The 24242-nt window shown below is 37.0% G+C and overlaps 1 protein-coding gene across 1 annotated transcript in view; it reads right to left on the reverse strand.

Annotated features, from left to right (window-relative positions):
• The window catches only part of F13A1 (coagulation factor XIII A chain), a 165943-nt gene that overhangs the window by 88342 nt on the left and 53359 nt on the right, over window positions 1-24242 (reverse strand). Inside the window, exons 5-6 of the mRNA XM_028122918.2 lie at window positions 7662-7780; window positions 4972-5079 (exon numbers count right to left, since the gene is read on the reverse strand). Of these exons, the coding sequence (XP_027978719.1) occupies window positions 4972-5079; window positions 7662-7780 (227 nt within the window). The remainder of the gene's footprint in view (window positions 1-4971; window positions 5080-7661; window positions 7781-24242) is intronic.

Raw genomic sequence — 24242 nt, forward strand, 5'->3', positions numbered from 1 at the left:
CAAGTTTCTTCTTTTTTCTAATTTCCTCTATTTAAAATTTTTCTCTCTTAAATCAGTCTGCAATGTGGCTTTGGTAAAGTGCACCACTCAGTATTTAGAAGAGCCTAAATAAAAGTCAGCTTATGTAAGGTTATAACATCTCAGACCCAAAATCCCAACAATAAGATTACAGGATTTTTAGACTTTCTTTCTCTTGGGAAAATCCAATAGCCCAAGGCTGTCCAGACTGTCATAAACTTTTCCAGTTTTCACATCAAAGTGCAGTAACAGCAACTCAAAATGAGGACAAAATAAGATACTGAATTTATAAAGGAAAAAACAGAAGAAAGAAGAACATTGGTTTGAGGAATAAAAAGATATATGTGCTACCACTGGGAATAATAAATGTTGTTTGAGCAGAGAGACAAAATTTTATTTTAAGGATGAAGTGAGGCCTGGAGAGGTTGAGTGATTTGTCCTGAGTCACATGGTAAGTTAGCGGTGGAGTCAGAGCTGAGGGATCTGATCTGACATGGGCCAGAGCTCTTCCCATATGATGCTGCCTCCACTTTTGCTTCAGTGGAGAAATGAAAACCAGCAGGTTTTTTTTTTTAAGATTTTATTTATTTATTTGAGAAAGAATGTGAGCGAGAGAGAGCATTAGCAGCAGGGTGGGAGGGGGTGGCGGGGCGGGGGGAAGTACAGAGGGAGAGGGAGCAGCAGACTCCCCGCCAAGCAGAGAGCCCAATGTGGAGCTTGATGCCAGGATTCCAGAATCATGACCTGAGCTGAAGGCAGAAGCTTAGCCGACTGAGCCACCTAGGCACCCTGAAAACCAGCAGGTTTTGAATGAGGTAAGAAGACAGATCCTCTGTGCAGGTGAGAAAAGAGGGTTATGTTCACTGCATGGTCTGGGAAACTGAACCAGAGAGGGGTTTAGTGCTGTGGTCCTCCTTGGGGATGGTTTTAACCCCCAGGGAACATTTGGAAATATCTGAAGCCATTCCTGGTTGTCACAACAGGTGGGTAGAAGGTGCTACTATCATCTCTAGGGTAGAAGCCAAGGATGCTGCTAGAATCCTTTTGTGCACAGGCCAACCCCCACAACAAGGAACTATCCAAGGTCATCGACACTGGACAATAAAAATTTTTATCTGGGGATTGTGAACTTAACATCCAGATTTGTATTACTATTATTATCACTGGAGAGTTTGCACATCTGAATTATTGTCTGTACTCATTTAGCATTGTGCTCCCACCAACTCCCTGCAAATTCCCTGCAATCTTCAGTGCTAGACTTTGTCATGACCACAGTAGGCAAATTTGCCTTTGGGGCCTCAATCTGCTCTTGCCTCTTGTCCCTACTGGGTCCTCTTCAGGCTGCTCATTCCCACTCCTTCGTGGTGGCAGCTGATCCCCAGGAAATTGAACTGAAGTCAATGTATTGCCCCTCCCAGAGAATTTGCATGTCACCATGTCTGGCTGTTCCAGTACTGGTATCCTGTGAAAGGAATTTCTAGCCTTGGTGACCAGCCTGAGGAGATACATAAGAAGAATTCCTAAAACACCCTGCAGCAGCCTCTGTTCTTCCCGCCGACGAGGCCAGCCCCCTGAGAAACCAGGCACAGGCTCCTCTGCCTCAGGGTCACCATTTTGGCCAGACTCATGCAACTTTAGAACATTTTCTTTTTGGGCTTTCTAAATACATCTTCTCATATTTTAAGGCAAATTTTTGAGAAATTTGAGGGGGATCTTTGTTTTGTTTTTCTTTCAGTCTCTGTTTAACTTCACTCAATTTCAGGATAGATATCCAGAATCTGTGAACAGGAAAGGAACTGCCTAAATGACCAGAAAACAGTTGACTTTTTTTTTTAAGTGTCATGTTTTTTATTGATTTTTCAGAGGTTCAATATTTCAATTTCTAAAATCATTATAACTGAATAGATTTTGAAAAGGTTTATAGAGCTCTTCTAAGAATTAAAGGAGAAAATGGATATGAAAGGGTTTTGAAAACTATCAAACATATATTTTGTGGATGTAAACAATGGTGGGAGTAGAAACAGAAATATCGTCCAAAACAACCCCGGGTGAAACAATCAACAAAATTAAAAGAAAACCTTCAGGATGGGAGAAGATATTTGAAAACAACATATCTGATAAAGGGCTAGTATCCAAATCTATAAAGAACTTATCAAACTCAACACCCCCCAAAATAATCTAGTTAAGAAATGGGCAGAAGACATGAACAGACATTTTTCCAAAGAAGACATTCAGATGGCTAATAGACACATGAAAAGATGCTCAACATCACTCATCATCAGGGAAATACAAATCAAAACTACAATGAGATATCATCTCATACCTGTCAGAATGCCTAAAATTAACAATACAGGAAACAACAGATGTTGGTGAGGATGTGGAGAAAGAGGAACACTCTCAAACTGTTGGTGGGAATGCAAACTGGTGCAGCTACTGTGGAAAACAGTATAGAGGTTCCTCAAAGGGTTAAAAATAGAGCTACCTTATGATCCAGCAATTGTACTACTAGGTATTTATGCAAAGGATACAAAAACACTGATTCGAAGGGACACATGTACCCAGATGTTTACAGCAACATTGTCAACAATAACCAAATTATGGAAAGAGCCCAAATGTTCATTGACTGATGAATGGATAAAGAAGATGTGGTATATATACAATGAAATATTGTATATATTTGTATATATATGTATAATATTGTATATATATGTATATATATAGACTCAGCCATCTAAAAGAATGAAATCTTGCCATTTGCAATGATGTGGATGGAGCTAGAGTGTATTATGCTAAGGGAAATAAGTCAGAGAAAGACAAATACCATAAGATTTAACTCATGTGGAATTTAAGAAACAAAACAGATGAACATAGGGAAAGGGGGAAAAAAGAGAGGGAGGCAAACCATAACAGACTCTTAACTATAGAGAAACAAACTGAGGGTTGATGGAGAGGAGGTAGGAGGGGGATGGGCTAAATGGTGATGGGTATTAAGGAGGGCACTTGATGTGATGAGCACCAGGTGTTATATGTAAGTAACGAATCACTAAATTCTACTCCTGAAATCAATATTACACTATATGTTAACTAACTAAAATTTAAATAAAAACTTGAAACAAAAACAAAACAAAACAAAAAAACAGCCCAGGGTAGGGCCTCTGTCTCCTAATGCCCAAGACCTCTCCCTTCAAAAATAAAGCCAACCCAAACCAAACCATTCCTCCCCACCCCTCCTCATGGGTTCTGTCGAGTTCTAAATCTTATAATTGGGTTATGGATTTTCAAAATTAGAACTCCATAGGTTTTTTGTGACTAATAACACTCAAGGAAATTTGCATTAGGATTGTGTGTTTAACACAAGATTCCACGGCTTCCACTTGGCCAGATGCCACTACAGAAAGTATTGGGTTAGCTGCTTCATATTTACTTCCCTCTTGCATTGGCTTGTGTTAGGCAGTGATTTTTAGATTAGTAAAAATATGCACAATGTGTGAGTAAGCTTAGGCTGGTGAGCATGCCATTCCAGAATGCAAGAAGGCATTAGTTCATATTCAACCACTGAGAAGTGTTGCTTCCTTCTCACTGCAAACCTGCAATGGTAACTTCCAAGGAAAAGAAAAATGGGAATCTTGTCTGGGAAACAGGAATAGCAGTGATCACCTACAGGTCTAATATATATTGTTATAAATAGTTATTATAAAGAAATTCCTAAGTTCTTTAGAATTCGCCGTCTTTTCATTATGCAATGTGAACTAACAATAGAAAACAAAACCACCTTGAGAGATTGGCTTTGCCTTCTTTTTATGCCCGTGATCTTCTAAATTTACATGTAGCTTAGGTACTAATAAAAAACAGCCCTTCTTCTTAAAAGCTAACCAGAAATTATATTTCACATCACTCTCATTCTAATATGTTTACATGAACAATATTGATTTTATTTAACTCAAACCAAACTCAAAGACAAAATTCTTCCAAAGAGAGGATTTGTTTTTTAGAAAACTTAAGGAAATTGATAAGATAGATTTTTCTTTTGCTCAGTCTTTGATTGTAGGAAATAACACCTCGCTTAATGTTTCTTCAAGAATATTCTGCTCACAAACTGGATTTGGTATGCTTTAATGCACCAAAGGCAGGATCTATGTGCTGTATTTATCAGGACAGTCCAGGACTGCACAGGACCTGGGCATCTCATTTAATCCACTTCGCCACCTGACCCCCAACCTTCCTATTCATGATAATTCTGTCTCTTTTCCTAGAAGCTGTTCCATTGCAGGATCTCTGCATTCTTGAAGATGTTTCAGGATCTTCTACAGAGAGCCACATGGGAGGCAGGAAATGTCTAGATTGGGAGTCTGCAGACCTGGGTTCTAGCTGAGGCTTTGTCACTGACAGACTGTTATCACCCTGTTTCCTAACTTGTAAAATGGCATGCATAATATCTGCCCTACTTATCTGATGCAGTTAATGTGAAGAATTAACTACAAACTATAGGCTAAACTAACTTTCATAAACTAGAAAGCCCTATGGTGAGGTATCATTACAATAGAAGCTAGGATTTAGAGTCATTTATTTCTTTATTTTTACATGGGTGTGAAAATGGAGAAAAGCTGTGTCTTGCTCCTTTTTTCCCCTCTTTTTCTGGTGCTTCTTGATGTTTGTTTGATTGATAGATTATAGTCATTGACATTTTGTCATGGTCACTCCTTAGTCCCTAGGCAAGAGATTCTGAGAATAAGTGGTCTATAGTATCATGTCATCTATCACCATTTGTCTGAAGCTAAAGAAACATACAGCACTGAGATAAGATTTTGTTTTATAACACTTGACAAGTTCAGGGAATTCAAGACTCTTACAAATAAAAGTTTAAGTCATCATTTCAACAGCTCTTAATGAACTGGCATCTATAATGAGGCAAATGACATGTGTAATCAACATAAGTAATCAGTAGTTGCTTACCATTGCAGACCCAACACGGCTGACTTTGATGGGATTCGCTCTACCAGAAAGGTCCATTTGTGCTTTGTCCATCACATACAGGCAAGCGTCAAGGATGCCATCCTCAAACTATTTGGGAAAAAATAAAAAATAAAAAATAAAATGAAAAAGATGAAAAAAATAAAAGAGAAACTACTTAATGTCCACTCTGCAAGCCCAATATTCTCTGCCAAAAACAAAATGAAAGCACAACCTAATGTTTAGGATATGTGTTTCCTATATAGTAATCACCCATAATCTTTAGTATGAAATGTTAAAGTAGAAGGAAGAAGACATCTCTTTTGTTTTTCAGTAAGATGGAATAAAACTTAAAAAGCAAGCTAAAAACATAAACAGAACTACTGGAGAGCTGCTGTACTCAAGGATCATGAACTGACTTGAAGTTCTTCAGAAAATTGTATAAATTAATTTAGATTTCTCCAACACGTAGGCTCTCATGCCCAAGGCAAAGGAATAAACGATGTACCAAACTCAGGCCAAAGTCTTGAGACCTCAAAAGTAACATGAATGCTTGTGCATTTCAAAAATAAATGGCTCTCAGGTGTATCACAGGGAGGTATTTCAGGCCTGTACACCTTGCACTGGTAACAGTAGAACACCTCGTGTCATGAATGCTTGTCCAAGGTTTCTCCTCTTTTAAAACAAGGTAGACTGCAGGGTCAGAGAGAGGACAGGAAGGCCTAGAGAAAGATTACATTATAAAGGGAACAGCCTGGAAGTCAGTTCCATTGTAGGATCTCTCTGTTCTTAAAGATGTTTCAAGATCTCTTACAGAGAGCAGCATGGGAGGCTGTTTACAGTTCAATTTCCTTAGAAAGAACTACTGGCCCCATGCAACACCAGAAATTTTTTTTTAAAGAAAGGAACACGGGCAAATGGTAATCAAATGGCAAAATGGAGAAATTTCACCTATACTGCACCTCACTGAACAAGAGATTTCCCTGAATACAAACACTTTGCATATCCATCTAAGTACTTGTGACAGAAACCACAATCTTAATGGCTAATTACTGTGTAGTTCTTTTTTAAATCTAGTTAAAATACCAACTTTCTGGGAACCCTAAACTGATAGGATGCATGCTGTAAAGTAAGGGTGCTCGTTCTTCAGATATGTAAAGAACTCATTGTTCTGGTTCTTATTAAGCATCATTTCTCAGCCTGTGGGACATGAAGTAATGAACTGGAGAGGTAAAGAAATAGTCACAGAACTAGTCGTTTCCCTGCACCATTGCAAACTACTGGCTTGGCTGGTTGTTTGGACTGAAAGACCCAAATTAATGGACTCTGAATGACAACAGAGACAGATGGTGGCTGTGCTCAAGGGTGTCTACCCAAAGGCTACTCAGCATGCTGGCTGAGGAATACCCTGATCATGCTTGGGACTCTTTCCAACTCTTCCCTGTTACCCACCTTGGTGACTTTTTTTTCCTTATTGATCTCTACATAATGTCACTTTGGGGATATAAATAGAATCACACCTAAACATTAGGAATTAAGGCACTAGACAACAGGCAATATCGTGGGTTGTATGTCACTCAGGAAGGGAGGGCTTGTAACCAAGGAACCAGGTGGGGATCCAAAAACAGGAAAAGAGCACACAGATGATTAGCTTGGCAGGGCATCAGAAGTGCAGGTGAGCAAGTCTCAGCACTGGGCACACAATTCTCAGGAGTCCGGGTGAAGAAGTGGGTCATAAAGTCAGGCAGACAAGACAAGAACTAGTGATGACATTGATCCCAATGGCCAGGCTGGAGCAGGGGTAAGGGATGCAGGGAAAGCTCACATGGAAGTCAAAAGAAGGTATCAGAAACCAAGAAAGTATCATGTGACCTGGTGAAGCCAGGTTCCATGAAATCTACCCTCCCGTATACCCAGAACAATGGTGCACAATTCCAATCATCTCAGCCAAACTCTCTGAGAAATGACACACTCATCTTTTCTCATGTTACTAATGAAGGGTCTTTGCTGAACCACAGGACATGCCTTCTTATGGGAATTTGGTAGAAATATCAGTCACTTGTTCTATTGTTAGAGATATCAAACTGAAATAGTTTGAATTATTGAATATCTTAAATGGAATACCGTTTGCTATTTTATACCCAGACAGTGTGTTGTAAGATTACAGTTGATAAAATGTCTCAAGGTAAAAGTCTAGTGGGACCTCCTCTGATGAAATGGTGACATTCTTTTCTAATTCTCATTTCTAATTTTCTAGTATCTTATACTAACAAAAAAGGTGATTTCTGAGTTGACCACACACCTTGTAGTGTCCTTTGCAGTATTATCAAAACATTTTTCCTTATAAGAAAGGGAAAATTTCAGTCCATTCCATGTTGAAAAACAATGTCTGAGCTAATGAGATTTCACTGCACTGGATGCCAAGCATTTCTCACTAGAATGCCATGTTATCCATAGAATCTCTGATCTCTGTAACCTTGTAATACCCAAAGATATGTGCTTTCAGTGGATAAATTATGTAGTTGCCTTTCTAAGTCTCTACTCCTGGGCTGTCTGTCTTGGAGTCTCAGATTCTGAAAAGCAGGAAATTGTGCATGTCTAATATCGACATATGGCACCTTGTAGTGATACATGTGACAAAAAAAATATTAAGGAAAAATGTCCTTGACAATGGCAAATATTAAATGGCTTACCTGACCATAACTCCAGCTTCTACTCTTGATGTCATTGAAGTCTCCATAAAAAATAACCCCGATGTCATTCAGGACATACTCTTCTCTTTCTTTATCATCATCCAGGTATACAGCATCCTCTGTGTCAGAATTTAAACATAATGACCATTACCAAACCAGACTGTTTTCATATACTCGAAAGTCTGTTCTGGTCCTAAGCTGCACTTTAATTAAATAAATGAAAAAAAAAATGTCTTTTGTTTCACTAAAGAGAGCTCATTTCCTGATATGTAATTTCAGCAATGGTGAACCTAATCGGTAGCCAAGATCAGCATGTAAAGGATGACATTTGTCAGCAAAATGCTGACAAACTCTGGCTTTTTAAGTTCCAAGTAGCACAATTAAATTGACATGTCTCATTAAACATTTTTGGATTCTGGGACATCAGTAGTTTCAGAATCAGAATTCTGTGATGCAGATACAAATCTGTAACACAGATCACAAAATAATTTCCAAGCTATTAACATTAATAGAAAACTAGCCGAACTGAAATGATTTTTAAAGTCAAGTCTGGGATGAATTAGAAGAATGCAGCATGGTCTGTCCTGCCTGGTGTGTGGCGCATCATGGACAGGAGGCAGGCTGGGGGTCGTCACCTATCAATGAACAATCCTTGCGGATATGTTGGTAAGTATGTGTCCGATCAGTCTCCCGAATCAGCTTCCTCCACTGTGAGGACTTTTCTTCCCTGTGGCTATAATCTCAGGAAGGCCACGCTCCCCATCTGCCTGCTTAGTAATTAGCCTGAAACTTATTCTCAGGCCAGGTATGAAAGCAGCAAAAGTATCACCAACAAAAGAAGGACCATACAGGTATAAATCACACTCAGGTAAATTTGCATGTTTGGAACAGGGACACTCCCTGTTACCTTTGCAGTGTTATTTCCTCCTCATTCTATGGTAAGACTTTTATCACTCTTTTTGGAGTAGCGTCAACCTTGGCTGCACATTAGAAGCATCTGGGTAGATATTTAAAAACTTCTGATTCCACCTGGACTGAACTCTAGATTGATTAAATAAGAGTTTCTGGGGTCTGGGGCCAAGATACAGGTATCAAGTGTTTGTTTGTTTTCTCTTTTTAATTTTATTTATTTATTTATTTATTTATTATTTATTTAAAGCTCTCCAATGATTCTGATATGCACCACAATTCTCTAGCCTTTTGCTATTCAAAAGAATCATTGAAAGACCAGTGGCATCAGTGTTACCTGGGAGTTAGGGAGAAATGCAGAGTCTCAGGCCCCAGTTCAAGTCCTATTGAATCACACTCTGCATGTTAACAAATCTGCAGGGGATTTATGTATACATTAAGGTTTGCAAAGCACAGTCCAGCCAGTTTAGATCCCCATTCTGGGCTATATTATAGCTGCGACTGAATCATTTGGAGAGTCCTTTGTCTTATCTCCTCCCCAGTACTTTGTTACATCTTTCTCTTTCTATTCTCTACCTCTTCCCTACTACTTGCCTGTTTTTCTGCAACTGTAAACACACACACACATTTACACAGACACTAGCGTCCAATAAACTGTACCCATTTAAAGTGTGCAATTTCACAGTCAAAATAATAAACATACCCATCACTGAAAAAATTTCTTGTGTCCCTTTGTAATTCCTCCCTCTGGATTCTCTCTCTGAGCTCCCACTCCTGCCAGGGAACCATTAATCTGTGTTCTGTCACTGTAAATTCATTTGCATTTCTTAGAATTTTATATAAAAAGAATCCTCCAGCATGTACTTTTTTGGGGGGGAGGGGGTCTAGCTTCTTTCACTCAGGCTCGTTATTTGAAATTCACCCAGGTCATATCAATAGCTCATTCATCCCAATGCCATGTCATGTTTCCAGGAAAATCGGAGTTACATGACAAATGTGCAGCAGCCTTCCCTCTGCCCTTGCAGATGTGAGCTCTGATGCTTCACGTTGACCTTTCAGGGTCTGGAGGCAGAATGCCACGGTTTTACCAGCAGTCTGTGCATAGGCATATGGACCCGAAACTAAAGTGAGAGCTTCATTTCCAAGAGGAACAAACCAGAGAAGTGACAACTGAGTTCGAGGTCAATGTTTCTGAGTAGAAGCACAAAAGAACACTTTTAAAAGAAAATCCCATTAGGGTGTGTGTGAAGGGCATTGACCACTTGTTATATCTTGCATAGTCCTCCACCAGATATAATCACACATCCTGGAAAGTAAAGGCCACTTTTGTTTTCATCCTTTTATAATAGTGGCTTAACTACCGTGACCATTGTGATAATAAACATCTTAGTCAAGTGGGTTTCAGAGGCCTGTTACTAAGATAGAAATCTCCTCTTAAGACCACTGAGGTCTAGAAGTACCATTTGACAATATGTTTTTAACACGTTTTCATTATAATATGAGATATTTATAGCCTTGTCCTATAAGATATTAGAAATTGCATTGTATTATAGAGCTACTATAATTTAAACAATTGGTATAAAAATAGATTAATGGGTCAAAATAGAGAGCTTAGAAATAGATGTTACTGTATGCATGTTTTTATGAAATTAATATACCATAAAGGAAATACCATAAACCAAAGATGACTGGAGTGTTTATTAAATTCAGTGAGAAAATTGGCTGTTTGTGAAAAGTAAATTCTCTGTACACCAAAATAAATTGAAAATTAATTTAAAACCTGAATTAAAAAACAGAAAGCATAAGAAATTTAAAATAAAAATAAAAAAATGAGTATTTGGTCTCTAGATGAAAACATTTTATCTAAACAAAAATAATAGAAAAAATAAAAAAGTGTTTTTTAAATTTTTATTATTTATTTTTTTATTTATTATTTATTTATGTATTTATTTTAGAGAAAGAGAGAAAGAGTGAGTGTGAGTTGGGATGGGGATGGATGGGGCAGAAGGAGAGGGAGAGAGATAGTCTTTAGCAGGCTCCACACCCAGCACAGAGCCTGATGCAGGGCTCAATTCCACAACCCTGAGATCATGACTTGAATTGAATAAAAGAATTGGATGTCCAACCGACAGCCACCCAGGTGCCCCTCAGTGTTTTTTTAAAGATAAATATACAACTTGAATTTTAGATATCATACAATTTAAAAATGCAGAACAAACTAGGGATATATTTGCAACAACAGAAAACCTTAGCATTTTTTCCTTATATATAAAGAATTCCAATAAATTGATGAGAAAATCATAAAGTGCATTTATTTTTTATTTTTTTAAAGATTTTATTTATTTATTTGACAGAGAGAGACACAGTGAGAGAGGGAACACAAGCAGGGGGAGTGGGAGAGGGAGAAGCAGGCTTCCCACTGAGCAGGGAGCCCGATGTGGGACTCTATCCCAGGACCCTGGGATCATGACCTGAGCCGAAGGCAGATGCTTAAAGACTGAGCCACCCAGGCACCCTATAAAGTGCATTTAAAAAGTCACCAAAAGGAAAACCTGTTCACAGAGAGGAAATGCAAACAGAAACTAAATATATAAAAGTGATTTTAACTGAGTAGTAACCTAACAACTGCAAAAGTTTACAAGTAAATTTTTATCCACAAAAATACAATTTCAAACTATTTTTATTCTTTTACAGACAATATTTTTTTTTTTTTTGACTTTAAGGTTTGGCTTTTTCTTTAAAGTTTTGACATTTAAACAGTTTGCCTCCAAATATGGGTCTTTTTTTCATTTACCAGGTTTGATACACTCTGATCCTTTACAGTTTGACAATGTGAGTCTTTCTTCAGCTCTGGGAATTTCTTTCCCTTTTAACTTTGACTATTTTCTTTTTTTTATTTTTCTATGTTTTCTTATAATAAAATGCCTTTTAGGCAGATGTTGAAATTTCCAGATGTCCTCCATGCCACTTATCATACTTTCCTCTCTGTCTCTCTCCCTCTGTCTCTCTCTCTATGTATGTATTATATAAGATAATATGTTAAGAAAGAATACCATCAGCATCTGCAGAAGAATTGAGGAATTCCTGGAACAAAAAAATGGTTGAATGAAGTATGGTATGTAATGAATAGCTATATAAAAGCATTGGGAAGATCTCTATATACTACTTTGGAAGGATATCCAGGAGCTCTTGTTAAGTAAAAAAAAAAAAAAAAAAAAAAGGTGCACAAAAAATGTATATAGTTTATTACCTTTTATTTAAGAAAGAAGGGAGGTAAATAGGTAGGTAGATACATATTTATGTACATTCACATGTGTGCTTATATTTTTAAATGTAGAGATAAACCAAAAATTAACAAAATTATTATCTAAAGTGTAGGAGGGATAATTGGGAGTTAGACTTTCTCTCTTAAGCATCTTTATTGTTTTGTAATTTGACTTTGGGGTTACATAAATGTTGTGTAAAGTCATAAAACAAAACTAAATAGAAATAAAAGACAAAGCTATTTCTAAATAAATGAAGCCAAAATGAAGCAAATGGAACATGACTGTGTAAATAGATTAGTGGCTTAACCACAGAAAACTATTTCAAGTTACTTTAAAACAGAGTAATTTCACTATATATGCCCAGTAGAATATAACATAAAGAAAAACTGTAAAATAAACAAAAAAATGAAAGAAAAAGTAAACTGTATTAGTTACCATATTGTTACTAATAATATTGAATTGAATACAACATAAGCAATCATGTTAATGACATTAGAAACCAAGATTTGCAGGATAAGAGAAAAAATGCATAAGCAAAATCAAAGAAATAAAATTTAAAACCTTGTATTTTAACTTCAAGCCACTTATTTCATAATATTCTTTTGCAAATCATTTTAGATTTAGTGCTATTTTTCCTCATTGTTTTATTAAATTTTTTTTTATCTGGAGGGAAAGGCATTCTTTCATTTTTCTTTTCATAATGACTTGTAGGCATGATATGATACTTAGTACTGTAGCTACCAGAATTTGGTTTGTAACTCCTGCTGCTGCAGACTAAGAGCTGCACTGATTTTGAATAAGAATGAAAGCATTAAAAAATCTGACTTCAAAAAGAAATTTTTCTTGGGTGCCTGGGTGGCTCAGATGCTTAAGCATCTATCTTCAGCTCAGGTCATGATCCTGGAGTCCTGGGATCAAGTCCCGCATCGGGCTCCCTGCTCCTTGGGAGCCTGCTTCTCCCTCTGCCTCTCTCTCTCTCTCTGTCTCTCATGAATAAATAAAATCTTTAAAAAAAAAGAAATTTTTCTTTAAAATCTTTGTAAAATGGAGGCATCTGGGAGGCACAGTCAGTTAAGAGTCTGACTCCTGATTTCGCCTCAGGTCATGATCTCAGGATTGTGAGATCAAGCCCCACGTTGGGCTCTGCACTGGGCATGGAGCCTGCTTAAGATTCTCTCTCTTCCTCTCCCCCTGCCTCTCTCCCTCCTCCCCTTCTTCCTCTATAAATAAATAAATAAATAAATAAATAAATAAATATTAATAAATATTAATAAATAAAATCTTTGTAAAATGGCCGTAAGCCTGACTCATCCTTGGAAAGCATCATAACTGAGTGAGGTTTACATGATTGCTGGCCCTCCCAGCCCCATACATTTCTGTAGGTTACCTCTGTGCCTATGATTTCTCTCTGAATCTTATATGCACATTCGTTTTCTTACTCAAGAGAAAGACAAACATATTTAAAAAAATGTATTGAATAAATGAATAAACTTAATACATAAAATTATTAAATACTTCTTTAAAAAGTGTAACAGTCATTTATAGCATGTCAAGGATAAATTCAAAGACCTTTTTTTTTCTGAAAGTGCTGTCTGGATCCTGTTGTGTAAATGTAGGTGTTTTGTAAAATAATCTTGAAATTGTACTTTGACATGTTTTTGGTCAAGTTGCATCAGGCTTATTTCGTTTTGTTTTGTTTTTCATTTGAAAATGACTTTAGTATTGATTAATTCCATAATTGCCATATTCTGACATTAAGAGCTATATATCAGTGCAGTAATATACTTTGGGGTATAGGCAGCTTCTTTGCTTCTTCTTTGTCTATTCTTGTCAATTACGATTTTTTTTCTTGACTCACAAATCCTTTGATGCTTTTAGCCAGAAATTAGTCTTATAAAGCTGTTTTTGAGTATAGTTTATATGAAATAAAAATATTTGGCTTTGGTAATAACTTTTCCAAACTGACCTCATTCTAGCAAGATATTTTTCAGTCCTTTTATTTTATTAGACTATGCACTTTTTCTGAAATATTTTGTAACACTTAACTTTATTGTATTTTTGCCATTTTAAAAAGTTGGTGTAGTTGGTCTGTAATTAAGTTGCAAATTTAAAACCACTGTTAGTTTTGTAATTCAAAATATAGTTATTTTTGTTCTAGTACATGTCATTCCACCTGCAGCTATACCTGGAATCCCATTGATCTTCTAGCTATGATTCATTTCTTCATAGTTCACAAATGAAGAATGTGAAATTCAGTGAATGCAGTTACTAATCCTATTGGGGGATGAATCTCATTTCACCAAAATTAAAGTGTATTTGCTCAAAAATGATGATACAAGTTGATGATACATTCTGGAGTTGGAAGACCTCCTCACTTAAGACTCCAAACTGGCTTATTCAGCTAAATTCTAGGTTACTGCTCTTTACTTTGTTCTCCACTAAGGGGTGTGATTTTTTAAATGTTGAAAGATGACAATTCTAACTACTGGCAAATATCTCTGTTTTAGGAAGATATAACATGAAAAATTTTTTAAATATATATGAAGGAAGAGACTGGTTATCTCTTCCTATATTGTTTTGTTTTTTCTCTTATGGCCACAAATACATTTCTGGAGGTTTGCTTTCACAATGATTTTCATCAACAAATATTAAGAGATTTTTTTCCATTTATAATAGTCCCTGTAATACTGTGAAGTGTTTCATTCAGAGCATACTATGATAATCAGAAATCTAATTTCATTAAAATAAAATATCAAACAAAAGGATTTTAGAAAAAATAAATTTAAGTTGACAATATCAGTAATAGCTCATGATGTATTTTCTCTGCAGAAACCACATTTTCAAGTTCTACCCACTGAAAAGAACTAGAGAAAACAACCAATGTAGTAGCAATGAGTCTCTTGAGGCTGGATTATGGTCTCTAAGTACCATTCATTTCCCATTCCCCCTTCCTTACTATAAGGTACCCAGGTTCCTAAGAGAAATGACTCACTACAAATCTGGGTAAGGAAATGTACAAGACCAGCTTGAAATACTTCTTCCTACCAGAAAATAAAGAGGCTATTAAAGATTCCAGGAGTCATAGGAATCAGAAATAAACTGGAAAGGGTTCCCACTGTCCAAGAATAAGACAATTCAAATATCAAAAAAAAAAAAGTCACTGCAAGGGATTAAAACACAAAAATTTCAATATTCATACATTTATAGTCATTTAAAAAATTCATTGGTTATCTTTGCAGGGTGATAAAAAACCAACTCATTATTCTGATAACTTAGAAATAAGGAAAGAGACACATATCTAGACTTCTTATATGAATATGACCTCAAGGCAACAAAATAATTGAAGCTAATAAATGCAGAAGGAATGGTAGATTAGAATATTGCCATTTTGCATTCCCTAATGAAATAATGAATCTAGGCTGAAATCATTTGTAAAAAGTCTAGTGGGGAATCTCATAATGGATATAAGACTGACAAAACTTGATCCTATTGATAAATCTAAACATCACTAAAAGAGTGACAACCAGACATCATGTATCTCCTGATGGGATGGATGTCCTGTACAGCATGACTTACATAATATTATTGCTGTACCTTCCCATCCCTACCACAAAAAGAAAATGATCCTCTTGAAGATAAATCTGATTGAGTCTCAGATCAAACTAATTGCTTAATAGAAAATACAGGAGCTAGAGAAATGTTACATGACACCAGGCGATAGCATAGATGTAGCAAAATCTTGATAACTACTGAATCTGGGAGATATATAAGTAGGTATTCGTTGCACTACTGTTTCTACTCTTGAGTTTGTTTTCAAGTTTTAATAATAAAAATAAACCTTGCCAAAGGGCATAAAAGAACTTGAATAAATAAAAAATAAAAACATTCAAAATGTCTCTAATTGCATGTGAAGATTTGATATTGTAAAAATATAAATTCTACCCAAATTAGTTTCTACAGTCAATGAAAATCCAACTAAAATTCCACTCAGAATTTTTTTAGAATTCTGCATGCTAATTTAAAAGTTTATCTGAAAAGACAATGTGAAAAAAATAGCCCCAAAATAAAACATTAAAAATGAAGAAAAATAGGGGGAATTTTCCCATGGTAAATTGAACTTTGGTCCCAATTCATCTGTTCTTGTATCCATGCCTACTCATCCTTCTTTCTAAAGGTATAACATCCCCCTGTTGACCTTGAGTCTTACTTTGGCTAAAAAGGTGTTAGTCGAAGTGATGCAGGCAGGGGTTTGAAATGTGGTTGCACACTTGAGCATATGCTCTTGCATTTCTGCTATCACCGTGAGAAAAACACACCCTAGCAAGCCCACTAGTCACAGGAGGATGAAAGACACATGGAGCAGAGCATCTCTATAGCTGGGTGGTAAGGGGTGGGGCCTCTCTGGCTATTCTCACTCAAAGCAGAGCTGGCCAGTCCATCCCAGTCTACATTAGCCCAGCCACAGACAAGCCCCAGATCCATGAGATAAAATGCTTGTTGTTGTAGACCAGTGACATTTTCTGGTTCTTTCTTACGTAGTATTACTGTGATTATAGCCAACTAAAACAAAGCTATAATGAAAACTGATTTTGACACAGTAATAGATAAATACATGCATAGAGCTAAGTGTATATTAGATCTTAGTAGATGATAAAGATGGCATTTAAAATCAACAGGTAATGATATATCTGATCAATAAATGATGTTTTGAAAACTGGCTATTCCTGTGGGAAAAAATTTTCAGTAAGATCTTTTTCTCTCACGAACACAAAATTTATCAATAGATTTAAAAGATTCACGTGTGTCTCTTCCTGCTAACCCTTAATTCACCTAAATTGTCCCGGATATGAACAGGTCAAGAAATGCAATGCTCAATAAACATATAAAAAATGTTCAACTTCACTAATAATTAGAGACACATGAACTAAACCATGAAATGCTAATGTAATACCATATTTTGCCTATCATATTAGCAAATATTAAAACAAACAGTAATACCTGGTTGTCAATGAAGGCATGAAGATATGAATATTCTCTTGTACTGTGGCTGTATTATAAACTACAGCAGCATTTTTTAAAAAGTAATTTGTCAGTAGCTATGCTAATTTAAAATGTGAGTTGACACTGACCAAGCAATGCCATTTCCAGGTATTCATTCTACAGAAATACATTTGTTTAACATCTTTGTGAAACATTCAATAGAGCATGGTATGCTATAGTGAAAATGGGAGGCAATCAAAATATTTGTAAGCAAAAGACCAAATCAATTATGGTACAACCACACCCAGTAGTCATTAAAAAGAATATGTATGTACTGATACAGAAAACTCTCCAAGATATAGGAAAATCCAAATTCTATAGAAGTATATATGTAAAATTAGAACAAAGTATCCGGAGCAATACACGCAGTTAAAGTTTTCTATAGAGGTTCTCAAGGATCAGAGAGTAGGTGAGAAGGAACGTTTACTTTTTACTATATTTATGACTACATGTGTTATTTGAAAAGGACAATGTATTCAATTAATTGTCAGTTAAAAATGAAAACCATTCAAAAATGCATTAAGGGGTTCCTGGGTGGCTTAGTCGGTTAAACGACCGACTCTTGGTTTCCACTTAGGGTCATGAGATCAAGCCCCACAATGGGGTCCATGCTCAGCATGGAGTCTGCTTGACATTCTCTCCCTCTCCCTCCACCTCTGCCCTACGCCCCTGCCCGTGCATGTACATATGCACTCTCTCTATCAAATAAATAGATAAATAAAATCTTTAAAAAATGCATTAAATGGATGGAAATACACCAAAATGTTAACAATGTCTGTGATCTGTAGATCTCTGAGTTCCTTTTATGCTTTCATTATTTTTATCCTATAAGGCTTTCACATTAGATAAGAGTTAGTTTTAAAATGTTCTTAAAAAGTTTTAAATGTTGCATTTCAGTGAACCTACCTATTTAATAAGAGGTTATGTTCAACTCTTAAATATCATTTTTTCCTCCTGAGCAGATATCATCATATAACCATGCCTTTTAAACATCCTTCAGGTCTCCCTGAACCCTTTTCTTCCCAGCACAGGCTGGATTAAACCTTGTTCCCTTAGTGTCCTATGGATGCTATGGTCATATCCATCCATATGGAGATTGTTCTGTAATTTAGTTATTAACTGAAAATTCATGTTTTTGGTATTTACCATGTGCCAGGAAATTTCTGAGTATGGTAAAAAAAAAAAAACCCAATAAGCTCATTAAAACTCATAACATCTCTAAGAGGAAGACATTGCACTTCCCTCATTTTATAGATGAGGAAACTAAGGAAAACATAAGTAAAGTATTTTTCCCAAGGCCATAGTTCTGGTAAGAGGTGAAGCCAGGACTTGAATACTAAGCTGTCTCCCAAGTAGACTGTGACTCTTGAGTCCAAGGGATCAAGTCTCTGTATCCTCAGCACCCAGCACAGAGTGCCTGGGAACATGGCACAATAAATGCCTACTGAAGATGGAGAGATGGGGATGGATGTCTGGAGCTTGAAGAGCGAGAGAAGAAGAAAGTGAAGGATTTACTTTTGGGCTTTGGGTTATTATTGATGGGAACTTACAAATTTAAATGGCAAACTATGAATAAGGAGGAGTTCTAAGCTTGAGACTAGGCCACCCTTTTCCTTTCAGCAGCTGAATTAAATCTAACTTCACAACCAGCAGGCATAATCATGAACCCACAACAAGTCAAGGAAGTCAAATGGGAAAGCTTGATTTTAATTTTAAATTTATTTATTATTTAAATAAATAAATAAGACTGAGGGTGGAAAGCAGTGCTTTCGTTCCCCTGTTTTTATTCAGATCTGTCGCTTTAAAAACAGTGGTCCAAAGTTAGGATAAAAAAAAAAAAATTACATCACCATGGAAATTCCAAAAAATTCCCTATGTTTGATAGGCTAACAAAGATAGGAAAACTTAATCATTTGCCTCTGGAGATTTTTTATTGTTGGTGTTTCAGTGTTTTTGCTTGCTTGCTTGTTTGTTTGTTTTAATTTTTGGTTTGTTTTAGAGGCATATGGAGATTTTACTAGACCCTGGGGCAAAAATTGGTTCTCCACCTTAGCAAAATGGAGGCTGCTACTAAAAGTAAAAACAGTGACAAATAACCCAGTGTTCTAGATACCCACCAGTTTGAACTGTTAGAAAGTGTGTGTGTTGTGTGTGTGTGTGTGTGTGTATTTGTATATAAGTGTGGGGATTGTGAGCTATACCTTTCAAATCCATGGGAGCTGGGAGGAGGAGCTAGGTCTAAATAGCTCATAGAGTTAGCAGCACCAAGGACCCACCGACAACTTCTTGATACTAAGTGACCTCTGGCAAATTAAACTCAAGAGGAAAACAGATTCCACGTGGCATCGTTGGTGAATGTGGCATGATACCTCCATCTGCTTTGCCCACAGCTCTGCCACTAGAGCAGACCTTCAACATGCCTTATAAAGAATTACCTTTCCAGGGTGACTAACAGGAGGCAAGTAATAAAGAAGAATTATCTCATTTATTTTACTATTCCTCTGGTGGGAATAATGGGGTAGTTTAAAAAACAACAACAACAACATTGTGGGCTGAGAATTTTGGGATTCACTTATAGGGCTGATTTCAGCCCCCTTAGAAATTACCACTCACCTCCCCCCACACAGAGAAAGTAAGAATTTATGACAAACATGTAAAAATGAATGTTGAGCCTATTGATTTTAGTATCTGTATAACTTCTTTGGGAGAAGGAAGGCTATTCATCACTACCTTGGCTGAAAATTTCCTTTTGCTTATTTACATGCTATTTTCAAGTTAAAGCAAATTCTATTTCCAAAGTCATTAAAGTCAAGCTTCACAAAGAGAACTCAGGGATCAAAGAAAACTACAGTGCTAGGAATGCTATCATATAAGTTCTCTCTAAAGAGACTGCCTACCAGCTTAAATCAGAATTTGGTTTTGTTTCTGATCCTTGGGAAGAAATAATAGCTTGGTCCCTTCAACAAGGCAAAATGTGCCATCTCTTTATAGAAGGAAGAAATTTTGAGTGAAGAGATTAGTAATAACTTTTACTTGCCTCCCCTTTCTATAAAAGCTGAACATTACTGAAGAAAGAGGGAAGATATGTTGGGTGAAATTAATTACTCTTCAAGGGAGTGGCTTCGCATGAAGAGCAAATGTGACTCTGGATTGGCGCCATCATGGTACCTTTTCCATCTCAAAGTAGATCAGAGGGGGTGGTGAACCCCAGCAGGCTGTGTGTGCTATAGGCATGTTAGGAATCACTTCCCATCTCTGGGAGTTGGGAAATGGTAGAGCACAGAAAAGAATGGCATTTCTAGAGTCTGTGTTTTGTGTTTTTCCTTTGGAAGGGTCCAAAGCCACTGTCTTCCTAAAATGGTTCAATACCAGCCAATCTCGAGGCCCGCCTTTGCACCCACTAACTCTGGAATGAAATGAATCCAAGAAACACAGGCAAGGAGTTCCTCAACAATTGGGTCCATTTCATTCCTTGCAAACATATTGTATTACATTACAGCTCAGACCAGCTTGGGAAGTTTATTTGATTTTTGCTAATCTACTAGTTTTGCTGGTTAAGGACTTTTCAGGTACTTAAATATCTTCAGAAGACAGACTATTATTCATAAAGCAATTCTACAAAGAACATGTCGGAGATTCTTTACTTAGTACATATCCTCAAAGGGAGCCTGTGCCCTTGTTGGCATGCTTATTATTTTTTTTTTCTTTTTTTTGCAAAGAAAACTGTCGTTTGATCTTACAGCTATCAACCTGGTTTTATTTTTATTTATTTATTTATTTTTAACGGCAGGAATTTCCAATGTTGTAGAACATCACAGAAGCTTCCCAGCTGGCATCTACTTCTTGTTTCTCTTATTACACTAGATAGGATACCAATCTTGTGTAGGTTCTGATTTTAAAAATAAAAGAGCTTATCCTGACTGAATCAGAATATCCAAGTTTTAGCCCCAGCTTGTTTCCTAATTTTCTATATGACCTTGAGAAATTTATCTAACACCACAGAGTCTGTTTTCTCTCTTGAAATGTGAGGCTCATAATTCTCTCTCTGACTCTTAGAGTGATGGTTATCAATTCAATTCAGCACACATTCATTGAACATTAACTAGGTGCCTGGCACCATGCTGGGCTGAATGAGAGAAGAATCCTGCTTTCTGAAATACACAATGCAGAGAGATACTGGCTTTGAGCATTCCTTGAAGAGTATAAACAACTACACACAGAAGGAATTACACACCGCGTGAACTGGCCGATGAATGTGATTCTGGACTAGACCCTCTCAACTCTGCTCCTTCCAGAGCATTTCCTGAATAGCTTTGGACCTTGACTCTGGGGTCATCTACATGCCATTGGAAAGAATGTCTACTGTGAGCTCTCCGAGCTCCCTTCTGATTGCAATGCCATACTGAATAATACTAACTTGGTGTGAAAAGGATGAATGAGCCTCGAATGTTTCAGACATGTGCAAGAGTGATATATGCTGTTTTATTAAATAGAAGTTTTAAATAAATAAGGGCTTAAAATTTTCACATAAGCTTTTTTAAGACTTCATAAAAATTCAATTAACCAACTATCTGATTGTTATTTTGTGCAAATACTATTCTAGGGGCTGGAGAGAGTACAAAGATAAGCCACTGACCCAACTCTCTCCACCCCCTGTCTAGGCCAGGTGACCCTATTACATATTCTTATTGTGCTGTGACTTATTTTAATACTTTTTACAATTGTAACTCATGTTTATTAGTAATTCATTTGTGAAATCTTTGTGGAAGCTCTAGGAGGGCAAACATTGTCTTTTTCACTGCCATATTCCCAGTGCCTAATTCAAGGCTGACCCTTAATATTTGTGGATGAGTAAGTAATACTGTTATACTACCCATGAGTACTCATGTTGTCATGGAGGGAGATATACCATCAATATTTGTGGATTGAATAATGAATGGCTCTAGTCTGAGGGTATAAATTCTGGCCTGAGCACAAGGATCTTCAAAAGAAAGGGGTATTGGTCATTGTTACCTGGTGCGTTACTCCATTCTGTACTGAAAGGTCTAAAAGACCATGTATAATTACAAAGCAAATAGTGTAGAAATTAATGTCATATAAAATACAAGCTTGTTGTATTTATTTATGGTCTATTAAAGGTATCAAGATATTGGAAACATTGATTTTTTTACATCAAATTTAATTATTTCTTTGTTTAAAGTAAAATACAAAAGTCATAGTGAATAAAAAGTTAGAAGTACCAGATGCTAATTTGGTGTCAGATGCTAAGAGAGAGAAAACTACATACACTTGTGCCCACAAATTCACTCCCACACATACCATATATGTTTTTGACTTTTTTCAAGATGGTAAGGTGTGAGATTACATTTACAACTTATCTGTGATGGTAGGTGTAGTGAGCCTAAAAAGTATTTACTTAGAATTATTAAACCAATGCAGTAAACATTTATTAAACATTAAGTATGTACCTGGCACTGTGCTAGGTGCTGGGATACAAGGCTGAATGAGGTAAGGGGAAACCAGCAATGGGGAATGTGGGGGAAACAAATTAGGAAGAGAAGAAAGATGCCCTGAATATGATTGATGTCCAACCAAACAGAACAATTAAATACAGACCCAGAGTACTAAGCACAGGTATGGGACAATCTTTCAGAATACACTATCTGGCACTAATGTTAGACTACCAATCTGGAACACTCTGAATTTGAACAAGGAAATATATTCCATAATCCAGACCTCCTGAGAGGTTAGAAAAATAAGAGGAATTCACAATAAATGTCCAACTTCTTCCTGCTACCTTTGTGGGTACAGTTTTCTCTCCAACACCAGAGAAGCCTGGTGACCCTATGGAATGGATCTGAAGCCTGGTTAGCACTATTAAATTAAAAAACTGACCAATAATTCTCGCTGCTTCCACCCCTGCCCTCACTAGTGTGGTATTGCTATTGATCCCCATTAATGATTTAGTGATTAAGGAGGATAAATTGCCTATGAATGCAAAGCAAGCTGAAGGGCTCCTGGGAACCCAGCTGAACATTCTTCTATCAATAAGTACTGTACATGCCTGTATAATTTTCAACCCAGTGTCCTAAGCCACCTTGGATTTCACCTCCACATCAAGTGTGCAGTATTTTCAGCATCTTGTTCATCTTGCTCTATTTTGTCAACTTCTGATTTCCTCTTTGTTATCTTTTCTACTTGGGCAATGGCTCTCTTTTTACCTGCTATCCAATTGCCAGACCGTATCTCTGTGAGTCCCTTGTTATGAATTAGCATAACAGCTGTCAGGATATAGTGTACTGGGCTGTGTGTGGGGTCCATCACACAGATCCTCTTTTGGATTTTATGCCTTAATTTCCGGGCTGGGAAAACCACACAGTGAATGAAGTGAGGAGGTGATGTCTTTCTCCCATTTCATAAACATTCTCTTGGAGATCTCCGTGAGCATTCCTAAAAAAGATTTTACTATTTATTTAGAGAGAGAGAGAGTGAGAGAGAGTGGGGAGAGGGGCAGAGGGAGAGGGAAAGAATCTCACGCAGACTCTGCGCTGAGTTCAGAGCCCGATGCAGGGCTCAATCTCACAACTCTGAGATCATGATCTGAGCCGAAATCAAGTCAGATACTGAACTGACTGAGTCACTCAGGTGCCCCTCAGTGAGTATTAATATAAGAATATAAAAGGGTCTTATCTTAAAAACTGGCACCAGAATTTTTCTGGAAGGAATGGTCTTGGAAAAGTGTGTAGTCCCCAGAAGTCTCATTGTTGGAGGAACCCAAACAGCAAAATAAAAAAGCTTGCTGAACTGCTCTGCATGAGAGAATAAAGACAGTCTGCTCCTAAGAGAGGATGCAAGAAGAGCATAGGAACAAGGAGGCATGAAAGGGTTTAGAGAAGAGGCAATAAGGTGGGGAGAGACCGGGATTGGGTTTAGGGAGGATTTGGTGAAATTTTAAGCAAAGTATACTCTATGTTTTGTCATTAATTTTTTGTGATTATTATGTAAGCCAGTGGTTCTCTAGGTGTGGTCCCTGACCAGCAGCATTGGCATCCCCTGGGAACTGGTTAGAAATGCAATTCTCAGGCTCTATCAGAGCTACTCAATCTGAGAGTGCTGCCCAGAAACACTTTCACAGGCCCTCCAGGCCATTCTGATGTGCTCCGCATTTGAGAAATGGAGTCAGTCTTGCCTCCTCTCACCCTCCACGCCAAATTGCAGCCAAAGTCTAGCGCATAGATGTTCTGTGTGACCTTTTTTGATGTTTCAGAGGCATAACTGCTGTGAGCACTGGGAGAAATTGGATTCTGAGAGGTGGAGATGACCATGAAGATATCCCCGAGAAATTTGTAGAGAAGTTGGGACACTC

The sequence above is a fragment of the Eumetopias jubatus genome, unplaced genomic scaffold, assembly GCF_037043125.1.
Source record: "Eumetopias jubatus isolate StellerSeaLion01/CBP00866 unplaced genomic scaffold, mEumJub1_p1.0 scaffold_6, whole genome shotgun sequence".
Taxonomy (NCBI): domain Eukaryota; kingdom Metazoa; phylum Chordata; class Mammalia; order Carnivora; family Otariidae; genus Eumetopias; species Eumetopias jubatus.